Source organism: Thermothelomyces heterothallicus (assembly GCF_042370625.1).
Source record: "Thermothelomyces heterothallicus CBS 202.75 unplaced genomic scaffold P884_scaffold_13, whole genome shotgun sequence".
In the NCBI taxonomy this organism is placed as follows: Eukaryota; Fungi; Ascomycota; class Sordariomycetes; order Sordariales; family Chaetomiaceae; genus Thermothelomyces; species Thermothelomyces heterothallicus.
In genome coordinates, this window is record NW_027192574.1 from 697,997 (window position 1) to 718,182 (window position 20,186).

Below are 20,186 nucleotides of genomic sequence, written 5' to 3' on the forward strand. Positions count from 1 at the left end.
CGGAGGACACAAAGGAGTTACGAAGACTATCGTACAAGTTAAGAAACATTACGACTTTCTATAGTTAACGGCACGAGTTAAGGAAGTCGTACAGAGCTACGACATCTACAATCAAAGCAAGATAGTATAATATAAGCTATATAGGCTACTTTAGCCACTGCTAACAGCTGATAAACTATAGAGTTTAGTTATAATAGACTTTATTACGAAGCTACTAGAATCTAAAGACATGGCTATAGGAGTAATCTACGATAGTATTCTTACTATAGTAGATTGCCTAATTAAATAGGTATACTTCTTTCCCTATAAGGAGTCCTAGATAGCTAAATAGCTAGTAGATATGATCTATCGGCAAGTTACATTAGTATACGCTTAGCCATAAGAATAGATTACCGATAGAGACACTAAGTTCGTATCGAAGTTCTAGCAAGCGTTAATATAACGATTAGGCATTAATAGCAAGCTATTAATAGTATATTACCTATAAACCGACGGACAAACGGAGCAACTAAACCAGGTTGTTAAGCAATACCTCCGCTCTTACGTTAACTACTAACAAGACGACTAGGTCATGCTATTACCAATAGTATAACTCGCTTATAACACAATACTAATAGAAACGACCAAAGTTATACCATTCTTTATAAACTACGGATACGAAGCAGACCTTAGGCAAGGACTAGAGGTTATAATACTAAAAGCAGTAGTCAAAGCAGAGCAGATGTATATACTATACAAGAAACTCAAAAAGGAACTCAAGTTTGTCAGAACCAGAATAAAGAACTACTACGACAAATACAGGCTCGAGGGACCTTGCCTAGAGAGGGGAGACAAAGTCTATCTGATCGTACGAAACCTGTAAACCAAACGACCAAGCACGAAGCTAGACTTCAAGAAGGTTAGACCCTTCATTATCAAAGAACGAATTTCGACATCTAACTACCGACTATCGTTACCGTCATCTATATAACTATAGATAGATGTTTTTTATATTTCACTTCTTAAACTAGTACCAAAAAACGCCAAGATCGCTATAAATATTGAAGTAAAGGACAAAGAGGAAGAATAGGACGTCAAGGAAATCCTAGATTTACATATCATCAACGGGGAACTATAGTACCTAGTTAAATAGCTTGATTTTAGACTAGAAGATAACTTATAGGAGCTGGTTAAGAACCTAAACTGCCCTAAGAAACTGGAACAGTTCTACCGGAGGAATCCTAACCGATTATAAGGGCCGACTTAGGAACCTAACCGGCGTCTAAAAAGGAAGAAGTACTAGTAGAAGCTAACCCTAGAGACAAGCTAACTGCTTCCTAGTTAATTATACCAAAGGTACCTAATGCCTATACCTAACCTGTTAAATCCTATTTGTCCGACATTAGAGCTACTACCCCATCCTCCTTATCTAAACCCTATATACCTCGACGAACGAATTTATTACTCTAGTCATATAATATTCGTTTTTAACGATATAAATACGTAAGGTAGCTTAAAGTTTGCTAAAGTAGATCTTCTATCGCCAAAATTTCCTCCTCTAGCCTATCTTGCTTATATTAGTTATATAATACTATAATAAGTTAGAACAGAAATAAGAGGATAAATAGAAGCTACTTATAGGAATCTGTTACGTTTGGCCTGTCGTAAGACTTTCCCTTACGCGTATAATTTAAGCACCTCTTAGAATTTCCTAATATAATATAACGCTTCTTAGGCGTTACACGCCAATAGTTAGAATATAGTATGGTTTTAGAACCGTCTCACTCAATCGTAACGACTAAGACACGACATTCATACGTTATATCACGACGGCGTTTCTTTACACGGTCAGCCATAGTAAACGGCGGAAGGGAGTAAGGGGGGGGGAACTCACAGGAGCAAGTTACAAGAGGGAGTTAGCGCTATTTGAAACGGCCTAAGAGGGCTTTCAGGTCGAAAGCCTCGGAGGGAGGGCATCGTATTACAGAAATATATATATAGATGCCGCCTAGGCTACCGACACGGATAGGCCAATCAAGCCAAAAGGACAGGAAGAACTAATTATAACGTAGGGAGCACTATAAGCCCTACCGTACGCTGGCTTACGATTACTAAGATTAGTGTAAAGTCACTGATCGCGATGAGTAGCTTACTAGGATCACTAACCAAGGACTGATCAAGGTGATCCGGGAAGGTTATATATATATATAGATAGTTACTCGTTCTGGTGGACTCTAGAGTTTACTAGTGATAGCAACTTTTCCCTATAATCATAGTACCCCTAATAGCATCGCACTACTATGAGAGATAACTCTATTGTTATAAACCCTTTGGCTTTACCGAATCCCTTAGACGACCTGTACGCTTGTCCCGTACTACTTACCTTCGTCTGAACCCTTTTAGAAGAAGTCTGAGTTAGGTTCGTTATAATTATCTATATAACTATAGACAGATATTTTTTATATTTTACTTCTCGAACTAGCGCTAAAGAACGCCAAAATTGCTATAAACATCAAAGTAGAAGACGAAGAGGAAGAATAAGACGTCGAAGAAATTCTAGATTTACGTATTATTAATAGGGAACTATAGTATCTAGTTAAATGGCTTGATTTTGGACTAGAAGATAACTTATAAGAACTAGTTAAGAATCTAAATTGCCCTAAGAAACTTTAGTAGTTCTATTAGAAGAACCTTAATCAACCAAAAGCGACAGACCCGAAACTAACCCGAAATTGGCTAGTAAGGACGGATCTAAAGGAACTTCCGGATATACGGAATCCTAAAGCTATCCGAAATCGGCAGATAAGTAAGACAGGGTCAAAGAAGACGTAGTAACCCTAGAAGCCTCTACTACTACTACCACTTTAGCCTCCTTACGTTCTACTCGCTCTAACTCCTCTATACTATCGATACCCTAAGCGATAGCTCTTATTATCTTCTTAAACTACATTTGTTTCTATTTCTAAAGACAAAGGACCCGCTCCTTAGTAGCTATAAGCTTATCCTTAAGTTTTTAATACTAAGCCGTAATAGACCAAAGCTAAGTAGGAGAAACGCTAAGAACGTTACAATTCGAACGCTTATTATAAATATACTCTATATATCAAGAAGAATCGCTTTTCGAAACCTTATATAAACTAAGGCCTTTAGACTCGTATAGCATATAAGGGTATATCATTAAAAGATTATTCGAGGAAAGAATCGCGGCTAGAAGATAGTTAGTACAAAGAGTTAATATAATAGGCTTAGACTTCGACTTCTTTCTTATACAATTAATCATCTTAATGACATTATGGAAGAAGAAAGGAGGGGGATAGAGGAAACACGACTAACAAAAAGGGGGGGGGGTATTAGCGCTATTTAAAACGGACCTAAGTCTTTCAAGGACGAAAGACCTAGGGGAGGGGCATCGTGTCACGATTTGACCGTATAAGGCGACCCGACAAGGTACATAGAACCAATCAGGAACCACAAGACCTAAGGACCAATCAGAAAGTGATTATAGTAATCGTACTTCGATCAAGGCAAGCACCTAAATAATAATCGAAGGATCGTAGTAGCGATCACACGATCGGAATCTAAAGGGGAACACTCAGGAATAAGGGAACTAGACAAGTATATTAGATAGCTAGTCACTCGTTCTAGTGGGCTCTAGAGTTCACTAGTGATAGTAACTTACAATTATAGTACTCCTAATAGTATCGTACTACTGTGAGAGACAACTCTATTATTGTAAACCCTTTAGCTTTACCGAATCCCTTAGATGACCTGTACGCTTGTCCCGCGCTACTTACCTTCGTCTGAACCCTTTTAGAAGAAGTCTGAGTTGGGTTCGTTATATAGGGCTAAAAAAGACGCCTTTTCTTACTTGATCGGTTCGAAAGAAGTATAGATATAATAGCCTATTTGTTTAGTACGGTTGCTGACTTCTAAACTACTAGACTTACGCCCTTGTACTAGTAATTTAGTCTTACGTTTTTGTAGTGGTTTAGCGATCTTTATATAATATAGAATCAAATGTTATAGGAATCTGGTAGTGCTTAAATATTGTTCTAATGCCTTTAATGTATATAGAAAGGATAGTTACTTAAACGCTTTGATATACTAAGCTATATTAGTAAGGCTAAGACTATCTACCCGAAAGCTAAGGAGTTCTATATCTAGGTATCTAATATAGGATTTAGTAGGAGAAATGGCGATATTCTTCTTCTCGAATAGGCTAAAGATAGTCCTTAAATAGCGTATATAATCTTCGGCTATATCTAAGAAGATAACGATATCATCGATAAACATATAATAGTAGGTAGAAAACGGTCGTAATAGCTAATCTATAAACCATTATATATATATAGGCAAATTACGGTAACCTATAAGTGCTATAGTTAGTTATTCCAAACTATATAGACTAATTAGCGTAAACCTATCGCGATGCTATAGATATATACTAAATTAATAGAAAAATAATATAACGTCAATGGCTATAATAAACTTCTTCCTATATAGGGCTATAATAATCTCTAACTATAGTAGTAATAGGTAGTTATCTAAGACGGTAACCTTATTTAAACTATATAGATTAATAACAACGCGACCCTTAGCAATACCCTTAATATTATACTAAATAACGAAGATAGGATAGGTAAAAGGTATAGCCTCTTTTATAAATCATATCTTTCCCTATTGATAGAGGGCGTCGAAGGTCTTATCTAGGACTTCCCTATCCCTCTAGCTTAATAGGTATACATAGGAGCGTATCTTCTAGTGTTACTAGCCTTCTACTAGTGGCACTTTTATCCATTTGTTCTTTAGTATATCGATTAGACCGTTATCATTCTAGAGTTATAGAAATTCGTTAACCAGGTTGGCAAACTTCCTAGCTAGGGCCGAGTCGCCTACGTAGATATAGATACTGTTATTAATAACGATCTTAGGTAGGGAGCCGGATATCCTTAATCCTAGGGTAGAATGCTTCTCTAGTACTCGCGGTTTATATTCCTTACTACTAGCGGCGTCGCTAGCAGCTCCGGGCATTGCTTTTAACGAAATATCTAGCTATTAGATTCTCTTAGAGTACTAGGTAAGTTAGAAGACGAAGTCGCTAATAGGTATATTCGAATTCGTGTTTTTAATGTCGGCAAACATTGCTATAGGTGTAAGTCGCTTTGGAGGGACGTAACTACCTTCGAGGATTACTCCTATATAGTTATTTAAATCAAAAGAGGTATTGATAGGAATGACGTTATAGTAATTGGCGATTATTAACGTAGGGTTAACGTTAGTTACTATGGCTGGTGTAGCTATCGTTACGGCGGTAGTTATAACCGTTATAGTGCTGAAAGCTGTTTCCTACAAATAGGCGAAATAGCCATTGTCTTCTATTTCTTTGATTCTTCTAATAGGGTACCTCTTTAGGATACGGATCGTTCCTTACGTAGTGTTTTTGATAGGTACCACTTTTAGAGTCTTTATATCTACTATAAAGTTACAAATGGCTATATAGGCTAAGTTAAATACGAAGGCACGATCTATCGGGAGAGGCTTATACTTGACAGGTACCATTACCTATTGATTAGGTAGGAGGGTAATTTCCCTAGTTATTTTAACCTTCTATATATAGGGTATAGAGTATGTATATATAGAAAAAGGAATACGGAAGTTAAATAACTACAAATTAACTTCCTTACGCTAATAATCGATATTAGCATCATAGGAATCTAGGAATTCGTTACCTATTAGGAGATTCGGCGCTAGGGAGTTAATAACCTACGTAGAACGGGTAAACTTAGCTAGGGTAGGGATACCGTTTTCTATACCTGGTAGATAGATATCAAACGTCGTCTATTCGTTAAGACTTAGTATAGCGTTTCCTATGCCTTTGATTCTGCCCTTGTATCGTTCAATCTGGTGGTTTAATTATTATAAGAAACTATAGTCGATAAGGGAGCGACTAGCGCTAGGATCTAGGTAAATCTCTACAACGCTACGGTTAGTTAGTTTATAATGTACCTAAACGCGTAGATAGGTATAACCTAAAGGCAATCTGTAGAGGTTAGCTATATACCTGACTAGTATGTCCTTGACTTGGTATATATCTACTATAGCGTTTTCCGGTGACGTTATTATCAAATCTAATGTCTGATATACCTTTTCCGATAGCGTAATAGGCTCTTCTATCTTACAAATGCTACCGGATTTAACAGGGTGGCGAAGGCTCCCAGCTTTCACGTTCTAATAGGACTTCAAGTGCCGGAAGAGTACGTTCCGCGAATCTAATGTGGTATTATAAAACCTACAAGTGCGGCAGGCCAAATTAGCAAGATTAGCTTCATAGTTATAGATAGAAGGAAGAGGGCCTTTTCCGTAGCACCTTTTGACGTAGGAGCGTACTTCGAATTAAGAATTAAAGGTATTATAGTACTTATAGTAGGTAAGCTATAAGTCTAAAATGATATATACGATGCTAGTATCGCTATCCGAAGATTCGGATCCGGATTTAGAGACACTAGTAGCCGAATGATCGTTAACTTGATCCGACTTAGAGCTAGAGCTATTGCTAGCTTCCTTTATAAAGTACACGCGGTTATGATAGTCCTTTCGCTAGCGATCGTCCTTATAGAACTTGTTATCTCGATTTCCTTCCTACTACTTATGATCGCCTTGGTTATAGCAGGTTCCTTCGCGGTGGCGGTCATTTCCGTAGTTATGATCAAACCTACGGTTATATATATTATTCCTAAATAGTCTGTCATTTCGGTAGCTAAATTATCGCTATTGGCTAGTATTAATAGGCTTAAAGAAACCGCGATTTTCATTCCTATAAGGCTCTAGTTTACCGTCTAAGAATGGCCTTTTCTATAGGTATAGGTAGTAGTTAAGAGCGGCCGCTAGTACGATAGATCGAGACTACTCGATATACTATATATAGTTTCTAAGAGAGGAGTGTCGCTAGGGAGGATCTAAATACTATTTAATATAGAGGTCTATTAAGGACTAGACTTAAACTATAACTCCTTACTAGTTATTATTACATTTATTAAGTATATATATTAAGCATACCTAACGAAGTATCTTCTATACAAAGAAACTAAATGCCTATTTGTCCTTCGTAATATCCTTTAAACGTAAGTGACTTTTGTTAAACTTATAGGTAGTAGTTATAGTATCTAGGATAAAGCGTTCTCGTAGTTATCCTACGATAGACTAAAGACCTTAGTCATATAGTTATCTATATATAGCGCTGTTTAATTTATTAGTCTACTAGATAATTACTAGGCCTCCGAGAAGAGTTTAAAAGTAGGATAGAATCTATATCTTAACGCTTCCGTAAGGGTCGCTTTCTAGGAAGGTTTCAATCCGGTTAGCGAAGTAATAGATGTCGGTAAACACTAGATTCTTTCCATCGTTAACAATGCCTAAAGAATATAGGTTAGGAAAAGAAGGATTAAACTAGCTAATATCGTCCCTCTTGATCTTAAAGTCTAAGCGGCTCTATATACTTATAGTAGTATCGTACGTTAATTCATATACTCGGCGTCTATTGCCATTGTTACTATTGTTACTATAGGGTAGTATATCTCGATAGCGCCTATTATTAGGGGCATAATAGCGGTTAGGAAGATCGTTATAGTCATTAGAGGAATCAGGATTACTACTACTACTAGCTACGAAGTATAGTATTCTATACTACTATATACGTTTAGGCCGGCTAAGATTAAACCTATAGCTAATGTCAGTGCCTTTAGGGGGTATAGGAAAAGCTCTACTATTATAGTATATATTTTCTATAAGGTTATTAACTTCCTATACTTCCTCTATAATGGTATCGAGTCTAGCTAGGTTAAGGGAAGATCGTTAATGACTAAGTAACTATATATCCTCCTCTTCTTCGTATCCATATATTATATTAACTATCTCCTTTATCTAGGTTACCACTCTACTAAGAACGTCCCTATACTACATTATATATATTTCTAGTTCCTTGATATATTTAGCTAGTAATACCATCGTTACTAAAACTTCCTTTTCTAGGTAAAGGGTAAGTCGATCTTCGACTTCTACTATATAAGTTATAATTCTATAGTCTATCTTAATAAGACTCTTTTCTATATTTTTATCAAATATCTTTGTAAATTTACTAAGAAATCCTTTAATAGTTTTAGCAATATAGTTAGTTTAGGCTTCTAGCTAGGTAAATCGAAAATCTATCTTACCATTTAGCTAAGTAAGTGTCTCTTTATTAGCACTAAACTTATTAGGTTTAGCTTATTCTATCTTATATTCGTTAGTAAATTCTATTACCGATTCCGTCTCTTATATAGGAGCTTCCTTTTCTTAAGGTAGTTAACCGCCAGGGTCAGGCTCTAATGCCTATAAACTTGTTAGAGGAGGCATTCTACGGCGTCTTTAGAGTACGCTTACCACGTAGTTAGAGAGTTCCTTATATAATAGTTGTTTAGTAGGGGAGTTTAGAGGATATAGACAACTAGGAGGATTATCTATAGGAAAAGATCTAGGTGTTGATATAAGGTTCGCCTAGCCTATTTGTCGGGAGCAAATGAAAATAGATTTGAGGGGTTAAAAGGAAGAGGAATATCCTAGTTACCAAGTCGCTAGGATAGAAGAAGGTAGGTAGATAGATAGTGACTGCTCTAGTTACTAAGTTGCTAGGAATAGGGAGATAGATAGGGATGATTGTCCTAGTTACTAAGTCGCTAGGAACAGGGAGATTTTGTGGTAGTTATAATAGAATTGCTTAGTTCGGTTACCAAGTTGCCGAAACTGAGCTTAACTATCGCGATATTGGTACTAAACTGATCGTCAGAGCGATACGAATCTAGTGCTGATGGTTGCTAGATGGTTGGTCGTAGTGCTCGCTACCATTTGATAGAGGTCTGGTTATAGTAGTCAAAATAGTTCAAAAGATCGATATCCTCTATCAACGTTTGCTGGCCCTGTGGCTCTGTATAAGAAGAGGATAGGTACAAAGAACCTACCGTTTGTAGACTCCATAGGGCAGTTATCTTATCTAACCTTACATGATGGACGCGTCCGTTGACACGTACTGCATCAGTTCGACATGTATTTAGACAACACCTCCAAGTGCCTCCGGCACTTGAGAACAATCAACGCATCTTTTATCACCACTTCGGAGGCTCATACGAGAGTTCCAGGAGTGCCGCCCACGGCGCGTATACCGCTGTGGTGTCGTATACGATTAGAGCTGTAGCACTGTATGAATAGCGGTTACCTAAAGATATAAGTTATTCTTGTGTGTCCAGGCTATAGATACAATACCTAGGTATATGATTGAGAATATCTGTTGCCGCTGATCAGCCAGATGACTACCCGGTTGGGAGTAAGGTCGTGTACGCTACCTGGTACGGGTTACAATGGACCGTAAGCGGGCGATCACCTCGGGGTTCTTCGCATGGGATCATCTGATTCGCCGATATTCCTTATCTGGAACTTCAGATACTCCATGATACTTCATAAAATGATCAGATTCAGAAGCCTAGACACTGGATCTGCCTCGTTTTTTTTTTTTTTTTTTTTTTTTTTTTTTTTTTTTTTTTTTTTGGCTCGAGCCGTCCTGTTGGGTATAATGCTGCGCCTTCTCCACCTCCCGTTCATGAGTAATGTCCCCATGTTCGCCATCTCCCGTCCATGAGTAACAGAACTGCAACATCAGCAGGGACCACACGGTGGAATCGAGTCTGATGTCGCCGCGTCCGCCGTGTTCTTTCCTCCCTCCCCTATGATGATCCGTCTAATGAATGCTACCCGTGAGAGTCTCGCCCATCTCTCAAAGCAAATGCAACAAGCGAATGTGTCCCATCGTGTCGTCATGGATCCAAAAACAGGAAAAGATCCAGAACCTGTCCGGCTTCGAGTGATGCCCCCAAAAATGCCCACAACGCCCGCGCCATGCAAGCAAGGAGAAAAAGAACAGAACGAAGGAATAGAACGCGAAAACGACAAAGAAAAAAGAGATAAAAGAAAGAAAAAAAGGCGCGGCCTTCTTCCCCTTCCCCCCCCCCGGGGGCCTTTCCCAATGCGACCCTAAGCCACGACACGACAAGGCCCTTTACGCCGCTCCGTCGTCGGGCACGCCCGGGACCGGCTCTGGGGCTTCCAACCAGCCCCGGTCGCTGGCGACGCGCAGGCTGGCGTACCATATGTTAGCCATCTTGCGGTAGCCCTCGTCGGTGGGGTGGGTGCCGTCGGCGAGGTCGGCGAGGCGCGGGGCGCCGCGGCCGCGCATCTCGGCGAGGACGATCTTCTTCTTCTCGTCGTCCCTCAGGCGGGCGACGAGGTCGCGCAGCTGCTTGTTGATGGCGACGACGTTGCGCTCCGTGGCCTCGTCCTGGTTGACGAGCAGGGTGCTCAGCACGACGACGGCGCGCGGCGAGACGGCCCAGAGGTCCCGGAGCATGGCCTCCATGCGCTCGCCGGCGGTGGCGACCTGGAAGTTCTGCGTGGCGTCGTTGGTGCCCGCGTTGACGAGCACCACGTTGGGCTTGTACTTGGGCGCCGACTCGGCCGCCATGGCCTTGCCGTGGACCTGCTCGATGCGGTAGCCCGACCAGCCCTCGACGTCGTTGTCGACCATGGTGCCGGCCTTCCGGGATCCGACCATGTTGACCTTGTTCGGGCCGGAGACGCGGGCGGCGCTCCTGCCGCGCCCGCTCTTGAACATTTCGTCCCTTTGCGCCGCCTGCCCGGCGCCGCCGTAGCTGTCCGCGGTCCGGTTGACGATCAGGTTCCGGAGCGCGGCCCGGTACCCGTTGCCGTCGCTCGACTTGAGGCCGAACGTGATGGACGCGCCCAGTGGCATGATGCGCAGGGGCACGCCGTTGCCCAGCGGGGCCGACGCACGCGCCGCGATGCTGGTGCTGTCAATGGGAACGCCTTGGACGGCGAGAGGCGAGGCCAGCGCTGGGGAGGGGAATTGTTAGTCAAAGGTCGTTTAATAAACAGGAACTCCCCCCCCCCCCCCCCACCCTTTTTCTCCCCCTCGGGCCCAAGTGAGACTCGAGGGTGAAGTGACATACCCATGATCAAGGTGTTGAGTGTTAGGCCGAACATGGCGGTGGTAGTGGGTTGTGTTGTCGAGATTAAATGTTTCAGTTGGCGAAGAGAAGAAAGAAGAGACGCATACGGGAGATGGAATAAGGGAATGTTAAAGAAGGTTGAGGAGTGAGTAAGCAACGGGACCTAGGACCGATAGCGCCCAGCGCTCTCAAGTTTACGAGCCAAGGCGGCCCCGGGGAGGTATGATAATTATGCTGCAGAGCCGTCGAGGCCGTCGACTCGTGTGTTGCGGTCAGTCCCGTCGGGTCGGATGAGGTGGAGGGCTGGCCACGGCAGGGACGTGACCGGGCGACCTAATCACGGCCAATATTGCTGCCACCGTTCTCCGGTAGCATGACCCTGTCTGGTTGTGCAGCACGGTCGTGCAGAGAAAAGAGGGTGGTGCGGAAGGGAAGCAAGCAGAAGTAGACGCACGACCGAGACACGGCCGAGTTCAAGGGCGGTGATGGGCTTCAAGTAGTGTAAGTGCTCGCCGAGACCTCCCATGTGAGGGTTACCCGTGACGGCCAAAGGGGTTGGGGGGTTGGGGGTGGGGGTGGTGTTTGCCTGTGGCCGGCACTGATTGATGGTCCAGGGAAGTCTTGGGATGGTATGGTAGCAGGGCTACATAGGCTTGAAGGTATCCCTCACGACCGTCAAGGCAAGACCGGTACGAATGTGAAGCCAAGACGGAGGATGCACCCAATTGAGAGCGAGGCATGCTTCTTTTCGCACCAAAGGGGCCCCATTCGAACGCCCGAGTTGAGAAAACGGGCAATTAGAGGCGGCTCTGACCTGACAAGCATTACTGATCACAGTGTTGTACTTCGTACTGCGTAGGTCCCAGACAAGGAACTGAGGGGAGGGGGGGGGGGGAACACCGGGGGCGCATGTAGTGTACTATGTAATTCAGTGTAATTCAGTACGTTTGTACTCCGTACAGGACGTACCAGGGGGGTTCTGCTGGGGGTGGGGTTGCCCCGAGGTCGCCTGCCTCATCCGGACGAAGCATTGCTCGCCATGATCCCATCCGCCCATTAAGAGCGCGCTCGCCCGACCGTCGGGAGCACGACGGCGTGCATTCTTGCTCCCCGAGATGTTGCCGAACTCGATGTAACTGTTTTTTTCTCTCTCTGCGCGGTGATGTGCGGATGATTCCAATGCATGATCATATTGCATCCCGTGATGTCAGAAGTGTGGCCCAGACCCGTGCTCGACCTGCCCTGTTCGAGAAGTTCGAAGTCGGGTCCGGAGTGGGGATGCAGGCCAACCTCAGCGGCTGCAACCGGCCTACCGGCCGATTCGGGCCCACTGCAAGCTGAAGCCAGGTGCGCGCTGGTGCGCCAATAAACGCCGACCTGCCTTCGAAACTTTCATTGTCTCAGTCCTTACCCAGTAGCATTTACAGAGGCTGGGGGCCTGGACCTCGAAAGAAAAAAAATTATCCTTGAACATCGAGGCTTGTCTCTTCTGGTGCCTGGATTCCGCACATCGGACCAGAGTAGTGGAGCGCGCTGGCGTTTCTCCGGTTGGCTCAGACGGCTGACTTACCAAAAGCTTCTCTCTTCATCCCTTGCTCCAATGCCACGTTTTTGTGCGACGGGGGACAGGCGAAGCACGTAACGAACCATAGTAGCTGCTTCATTTAGAGGCGATGCTACACGGAAATCCTGTAACATACAGACCCAATACAGCACATACATACCCGCATAAAATACCGCAGTACATACTCTGAGAGCCCTTGCCTCAGGTTTGTTTGCTTAGGGTTTCTTTAGCTATATAAATATATATATATATTATTGCCAGCCTGTTCGATGATGAAACCGCACGATACTCTCTCGAACTGCTCTTCGGAATGGAGAGAACAAATATTTTCCTTTTCCGAGGCTCGACTAAGAGCCAGAATTGTTGGCCATCGGTTCACCAGGCAAGGCGGAAGTTAGACACAAGGGCAGGCTTTGGAGGCGGGGATGTGAAACAAAAGGTCCCAGTGAGACGACCGGGGCGTGCCAAGCCATCGGCCACCCACCGAGATTCCGGATCGATTTCGGATGACAAGGCGGGAAGTAATCCGTACATCCAACCCTCTTCTTATTCTCACGGGATCTGCCCAGATGTTTGTTATAGCGATTTATAGCGATTATGGGCCAGAAGCGTGAGACCGGTCATTCCCAAGAATTCGTGGACCATTTTGCGAGCGCCTACGAGGCATCAAAAAAGCACAAAAAGGCAAAGCATTAAAAGAGACAGGGAAGAAGAAATAACGAAAGGAAGGGGAGTGAAAAAAAAAAAAAATGGAAAGAGCCAAGATCGGAACAGGGGGTTGGGAGAAGAACAGAGACATTGGCGGGGGATCATTGACTGAGCTCCTTTTTTTTCCCAGCCATTGTGAAGTCCTTGGCTTTGCCTGTTTGCCGGCAACTGTTCCCTCTTCCTCCCGCCCTCTCCTCGGTTCGGGGCCGCTTGTGACGTCATGACAAAAAGATGGAAAGTCTGGCCGATGTTTGGACGATAGCGTTTTAGGTGTGGAACAGGGAAAGAAAAAAAAGGTGACTCGGATGCCGGGAATCGAACCCGGAGCTGTTGAGGGGGTTCATTGCTGAGCAATGAGAGTCAACGATGTTAGCCATTACACCACACCCGATGATGGCGCCTAATTGGTTGAAGGCCAGGGGGACAAAATAGCTCTATTAATGAAGATCACTCGCCAAACCACAGCTGCTTGTCGACGCCACTTGTTTCCTCTTCTTTCGCTCGTTGATGTCGAACAAACTTACTTTGCATATCCGCCCCACAGCTTCGTACATCGAGCAAGGAGCACGGAAATCTGTTCATCATGTTCATTTGAACCGAGGCAGTGTTATCTGGAACGATCGATACGAGTTGTCCATTTTCGCTGCAGGCGTCCCTTCATTTTGTAACGGTCGTGAAACGAGACGGGGGAAGGGGCTGTGTGTATTGAGACTGCACATTTCCGTTTCCGCAGACAGGGGGATTGGGTTTCCATCCACGATGGTGACCCTGGTGCACCTCGCGAGCAATTGAGGCAATTTTAGACGAACTCGAGACTCGTATCGACCGCCGACGTTAATAAATCAAATTAGATATCCACCCCCGAAGCTTGCCAACACGAGGGTGACACTCCTAAAACAAACCAAACCAAACCAGTCCAGCCAGTTCTATATCTAGATCGGTAATATAGACTTGATCAAAAGAGAGCAAGAGAAGGGTATCTCGGGGAGCTAGAAGAAAGTGAAGGGAAAAAAAAAGGAAACAAAAAAAGAAAGGCAGAGACAAATGGAATGACCGTCAGGAGCACAGCGCCCCCCGCCTTCTTTAGACGGGCTCACTGCCGTCTCCTCTCCACGCGCTCTCCGGCCCTTCATTCTCCTCGGCGAATCCCAACCTGCTCATCCTGCGCAGCGTTTCCCTGATTGCCGGGTCCTGCTCCATGACCTGCCACAGTTCCACGTCCCACTCCTCCAAGCTGGCGCGAGTGCCTTCCTCCGTCCATGCGGCGGCTCCGGCGGCGGCGGCTCTACCGAACGCCGCCTTCCACGTAGACCACCTCAGCCACTTCCAGCCAAACTTCCAGAGCCCCGCGACGATCAGGTTGCGCTTGACCGACTTGTATGCCAGCTCGATGCAGGCCAGGACGCCGAGGGCGCCGAACAGCGCGGCCCACCATGCCGGATCCGGCCCAAAGGATGAGAAGAAGCCGTCCTTGACCGCGTACGGCCACACCCCGGGGGCGTACACGCCGGCAAGGAATACCTGCCATATCCACCAGCCGCCGACGGTGATGATGAAGGACCCAATGACGATGCCCGTCTTGTAGTGAGTGTCCAGAATCCTGCCAACAAACAAACCGGTCAACCTGCGTTCCCCTCCCGGTCTCTCTATCCACCAAGCCCCTGACAAGAAGGGATGTGTGGATGGGTAGTTTGTAGATAGGTAGGTGGGTAGGGAGGTATGTCAGGCAGACAGAAAGGCAAGAAGGATGTGGTGGAAAGAAAAGAAAAGAAACGACGAAAAAAAAAAAAAAACGACTCACAGAAGCTTCAAGTTTGTCCAAATGATGTTGACCGAGAACGCCAGATCGCCCAGCGCGAACAAGCCGCCATCCCGAACCGGGCCCATCGCGCCCCCGTACGCGGCCCAGCACAGGACCCAGACCAGCACCCCCTCGACCGCGGCACCCAACATCCAGCCAAAATACTTTTTCGGATTCAGACCGCGGTCGCGCTGCCCAAACACGTACAGCTCCGGCACGGCCAGCAGCGTCTCGGCCGCCAGCTCCTGCTCCCACACGCCCGGCACGATGACGCAGAGGCTGGTGAAGAGGGTGTTGAGCGCCGTCAGGCTCCAGCTCTCGTACAGGCTGGTGCCCGTGTAGCCGGCGAGGCGCTGGTAGAGCGCCGTGGGCAGGTAGAAGAGCATCTCCTTCCAGAAGGTGGCCAGGACGAAGCGGGCGGTGCGCGCGTAGTTCCACCGCCCGTGCACCAGCAGCAGCCGGCCGAGGAAGCGGAACTGCGCGACCGCGTAGTCGGCCACGCGCGCCGCCTGCAGGCCCTCGCGCCCCGAGATGCCCACCCCGACGTGCGCCTCGCTGAGCATGGCCAGGTCGTTGGCGCCGTCGCCGATGGCGAGCGTCAGCGGGCCCGCGCTCGCGCTGGGGAACGGCAGCAGCCGCCGCCGGAGGCGAGCGACGAGGTCGTGCAGAAGCGGCGTTCCCCCCCTCCTCTTCCCGGCGGCGGGGGCGGCGGCGGCGGGAGGAGCGATGCTGGCGGACGACGAGAAGTTGCGGACCGTCCGGACCAGGAGCGCCTTCTGGGACGGGGACGCCCGGCAGCAGATGACCGAGTCGATGGTGCGGATGAGACGGTAGAATGAGGACTTGGCCGCCACCGCAGCCGGCTCTTCCAGGGCGGCGAGGGTGTGGCCGTCGATGACGACGACCGTGTGTCCCGGGAGGTTAGACGGGTTGGACTCGGCTTGGATCTGAAGGTCTTCCATGATGGTCAGAATCTGGCCGTCCAGGTCGCCCTTGGTCGCGTCCAGCACGAAGATGTCGGACCCGGGCCGGCAGATCCGGGCCGAATGGGCAATGTTGATTGCCGTTTCTCGCTTATCTCCGGTGAGCATCCAGATCTTGATGTTTGCCCGCCGGAGCCGTTCAATCGTTTCGGGAACCCCGGGCTGCAGCTGGTCCTCGATGCCGGACGCGCCGATGAGATCGAGCGACCGCTCGATCATCTCGCCCACGGCTTCGATGCGGTCTTGGCGGTCGACCAAGCTGGTCTCCGCATCGTGGTACAGCTTCTTCCAGCCGTTGTACTCCTGCTCGGTCAGAAACCGGTGAGCAAACAGGAGTGTCCGAAGACCCTCCGTGGCAAATTCGTCTATCTGCCTGAAACAGCGAGTGAAGATGGTAGCATCGTCGGACAATGACGGGTCCTCGAGGAATGCAAACTTGGTAGGCGTGGCCTGTGGCTCTGAGGCGTCCCTCCTCGTTGTGCGGCGGCCGTCGAAGGACACCGTGCGAGCATCGAGCAGGGGGCGAGAGGGGACATTGGTCTGAGGGTCTAGACGGCGAAGGTCAAACGACTTGCTTCTGCTCTTATCCGGTCGCACACTGCTGCTGGCAACCAGGGAGCCGTGCCGTGAGAGGGCGAGACTCCGCCGGATGGTAAGGCTTGGTCGGCCGCCGAAGCTGTTGCGCGGTTCTTGAGCCTCGCTCTTGCGGAGTAGTTGATGTTCGAACTCGAGGCTTTGCCGAACTTCCTTGGCCTTCTGCGTCGCCAGGTTTGCCAGTCTCAAGCGCGGGAGGATGACGGAGTCGGCGCCCTTGGTCAGGAGCCATATCCTCCCGTCAGGGCAGCGTACAATTATTGACATGCGTTTGCGTTTGCTGCTAAACTCGATCACGTCAAGGATGCGGTAGGTGCGTTCTGTGTGGCCGTCGCCGGTGGAGATTCGGAGAGTCACGCTTTGCGTCGTTCTCTGCGTGACCAGGAAACCGAGATCTTGGGCCGCCCTTACCAGAGCAAGCTCGTCGGGTGAGGCGGCCTGAAAGTCGACCTTTCCGTCCTTAAACTCGGGGAGACAGGTGTGACAGAGCGCCATCACCAGAATGTATTGAATGGCACGCCGAGAAAAGGGAGAATTCGGCCGCATCCGGATGTATTCTAGTAGATCCGAGGTCGTGAGGTTAGGCTGGATGTGGTCCGGCCTCAATGTTGACCGCCATTGGGACGAAGACCGGCGACTAGAGGCGTCTTCATTCGGTGTCGGAAGAGCCAAGAACCTTGAAACCTCGGCACCGCCGGGAGTGTCATCGCCGTGTTCAAGGGTTGCACCCGACATCTCACAGCCGACCTGTTGTGGTTCTCCGAGATTCTTGGAGCCATCGCCTTGAACATGATCTATCTGATGCAGCCAAGTCGTCCCGGCCACGCTCATCTTGCGAAATCGCATGACGTTCTCCGTCAAGGTCCCGGTCTTATCGGAAAATAAGTAGCCAACCTGCCCGAGGTTCTCAAGGATAGTGTTGGTGTTGCATCGCGCGGGGGTATCCGACGCCTCGTCGTACATCTCAATGTCCGAGTTCAGCAGCAGCATCTGGCAGATCTTGACGATCTCAAGGCTGACATATAGGGCCAGAGGGATAACGTTGTTGAACTGGATCGCATACCCCATGATAATATGCGAGTAGGGAACCGGAACATCGCGGAGGTACCATGCAACCCGCTCGTAGGTGTGTTGCCAGATGGCGTAACCACCTGAGAGACCAGCAACGAGGGCAACAAGGTAGACGACGAGCGCGAGAACAATCACGTTAGCCGTGCTCTCTAGGGCGGGTTTCTTGGCACTCGGGTGGCGATTCGCGTTTCTTCGAATTTTTGTCTCCTCCCCCGTGTTGATGACCATCCCGATGACGCTGGCGGTGTTGCGGATGGTGCAACCACGGTAGACGACCTCGCTCAGCGTGAGAGGCAGGGTCTCTCCTCCGACCGTCACCCGCCCGTCGAAGCGATACAGGTCCGGGTTCGGATCCTCGACAACGAACTCGGCGTCGCAGTTGCAGATGCCTTCGACAGAATCACACCCCTCCAAGGCGGCGCACACTCGCTTGCTCTTGAGATTCGTCTCCCCGTCGAGCGCCATGGTCTCTACATAGGCCAAGCCTCCCTCGCCCTCGGCATGGAGGAGCACAATGTCGGCGGGCACGTCCTCATCCCTGGACAACTTGACGACGTCTCCGACTCGCAGGTCCTGCCACTTGATGGTTTGCCATTGCAACCCGAGAGGAGAAATCTGGCCCGTCTCGGATTGCTGCTCAGACACGCCTAGCTTGTTGGTTGGCCTTCTGCAAAACCATGGCCTCCACCCCTGGCTGGTTCCGATGCTGCTACCGGCGCGCCGCAGGACGGTTGTCGGCTTGGCGTTCTCGATCTTGTCGAGGCGATGCCTCCTCCAGTCGTCGTAGCCCTCCTTGGCAATGGTGAGGAGGACGAAGAACAGGAGCGGGAGGATGGTGGTGAAGTTTCCGGTAGTGCTGATTCCCGGGATCGTCTGAGGAATGCCGACGCATAAAAAGTAAAAGTTGGCTAGCCGGGTGAACTGGAAGAAGAGCTGCTTGGGGAAGAAGTCGTAGACGGTGTAGCGCGAGGTCCGGATGGAGTTGGAGATGTACGGATAGCCCCTCCTCTCATCGATGAGCGGCTCCTCGCGGTCCGGCCGCAAGGGAATGCGCCGCCCGTCCCTGGATGGCGGCAGCGTCTCGCGCCGCAGGATGAGATCGACGACCAGTCGGTGGTACCATTGGCGCGCATTGCCTGCAAAGATGCCCTTGGTGGTGGTGGTGGTGGCCGCAGGGGGCCCGGCGCCAACCCGGAGGTTCCGGTGCTCGAACTGCTTCATCTCGTGGGCACCACCGCTATTATTGCCGTCGCCTGCGCCATTGTACTGGCCCTCCATTGTATCTCTGCCGCAGCATCGTCCGGATCTCTACGACGGGCCGTCCGTCTCCGGTCAAATCCCAGCGAGTGTTGATAGCCGGTGAGCAACAGACTTGACGTCCGGAGCCTGGACCCCGGAAAACCCCAGGAAGTAATAAGCGATACGAGGAGGGACTTGATTCGAGGTCTGAAGTGGAGCTCCGGTTGGCCCGGATATGCGGCAGATTTGGCGCGCGGATCGAGTGTGTTCGATTGACGGACATGATGATACGACTCATACGAGAGGGAAAACACGTGTTCACCTAATGACTGCGCGCCTCCCCAAGTTTTCGGAATCAACGAGTGGTCATGAGAGCTGACTGACGTGCTTCGAAACATTTTCGTTTTCTGCGATACAGAGAGGAAAGTACTCCGTACGCAGTATTGAGGGGACGGTTTGGCGGTACATTGCATGTGGGGACGTGCATTCCCAAACAGGCGATTTCCACTCCGGTGGGGGGGAGCCGGTTGATCGAGCATCGCGCTCTCATTGGCCACCCAGCTTGCAGCGACCGAGGTGTTGTATCAAGTCTTCGGTACTCCGTACTCCGTACTCCGTACCGGGTATCTCTCCTTCGCCGAGAAGCTTATAAGAGACACAGAACCTCCAAGTATAGGGAATACTTGGTACGAATATTGGCGAGAGACGGGTTTAGACTGCACACCACTCCTGATAGTTGCAGATTTGTGAACGGAGCTGGACGATGTGCTGTAACCTGACGCAGGTAGTGATCGACTCCAACCACATTCAACTCACTGTGTTCCTTCCCAAAAAAATGGTTGGCAAATTCGCCAGCCCCGTGGACAGCAGTAGCACTGCGCCTCGCTTCCTATTACGTTCCGAGAAGCGATGGGCTACGTTCATGGTTATTCAGCGCGTTGAGATTGCTCTTTCGTAGTTTTCAATGCATTGGTATCTCCAACTCGTTCTTGATTGAACTAGTTACTTCTCACGGTCGCCATGTGCCACGTTGAACTTGAGGGCACATATATAGGAAGAGAACAAAATGGTAAAAAGGCGACGAAATTTGTCCCTGCCTGCGACTCTCCGATGCCCGGAGCCAATTTGGCGGTTTCTAAGTAGAGGAGTTTTGAAGCCTTTGCACAGCCCAGAGCACGTCCTTGAACCATCTACAG

General features: G+C 48.1%; 2 protein-coding genes and 1 non-coding gene across 3 annotated transcripts; all 3 read right to left on the reverse strand.

Moving 5' to 3' along the window:
• Nucleotides 1-9,611: 9,611 nt before the first annotated feature.
• P884DRAFT_292584 (carbohydrate esterase family 3 protein) lies at nt 9,612-11,555 on the reverse strand. Its single transcript, XM_069444174.1, has 2 exons — nt 11,031-11,555; nt 9,612-10,914 (listed from the first exon to the last, which is right to left on the reverse strand). The coding sequence occupies exons 1-2, from the start codon at nt 11,062-11,064 to the stop codon at nt 10,064-10,066; spliced, it is 885 nt and encodes a 294-aa protein (XP_069297115.1). The 5' UTR covers nt 11,065-11,555; the 3' UTR covers nt 9,612-10,063.
• Nucleotides 11,556-13,602: 2,047 nt separating this feature from the next.
• Nucleotides 13,603-13,693, reverse strand: P884DRAFT_t106. Its single transcript has one exon. It is a non-coding gene; the product is annotated as a tRNA-Glu (tRNA).
• Nucleotides 13,679-19,366, reverse strand: P884DRAFT_292585 (uncharacterized protein; the record flags this gene model as incomplete). The annotated part of the gene is made up of 4 exons (XM_069444175.1): nt 15,104-19,366; nt 14,400-14,902; nt 13,827-13,876; nt 13,679-13,702 (listed from the first exon to the last, which is right to left on the reverse strand). The coding sequence occupies exons 1-4, from the start codon at nt 19,027-19,029 to the stop codon at nt 13,679-13,681; spliced, it is 4,503 nt and encodes a 1,500-aa protein (XP_069297116.1). The 5' UTR covers nt 19,030-19,366.
• Nucleotides 19,367-20,186: the final 820 nt, after the last annotated feature.

Bases quoted from the DNA above. Each gene is read 5' to 3' on its own strand.
- P884DRAFT_292584 (XM_069444174.1), bottom strand. From the start codon at position 11,064: ATGTTCGGCCTAACACTCAACACCTTGATCATGG. The intron at 10,915-11,030 runs GTATGTCACTTC...TCCCCTCCCCAG, and splicing joins ACTCAACACCTTGATCATGG to CGCTGGCCTCGCCTCTCGCC.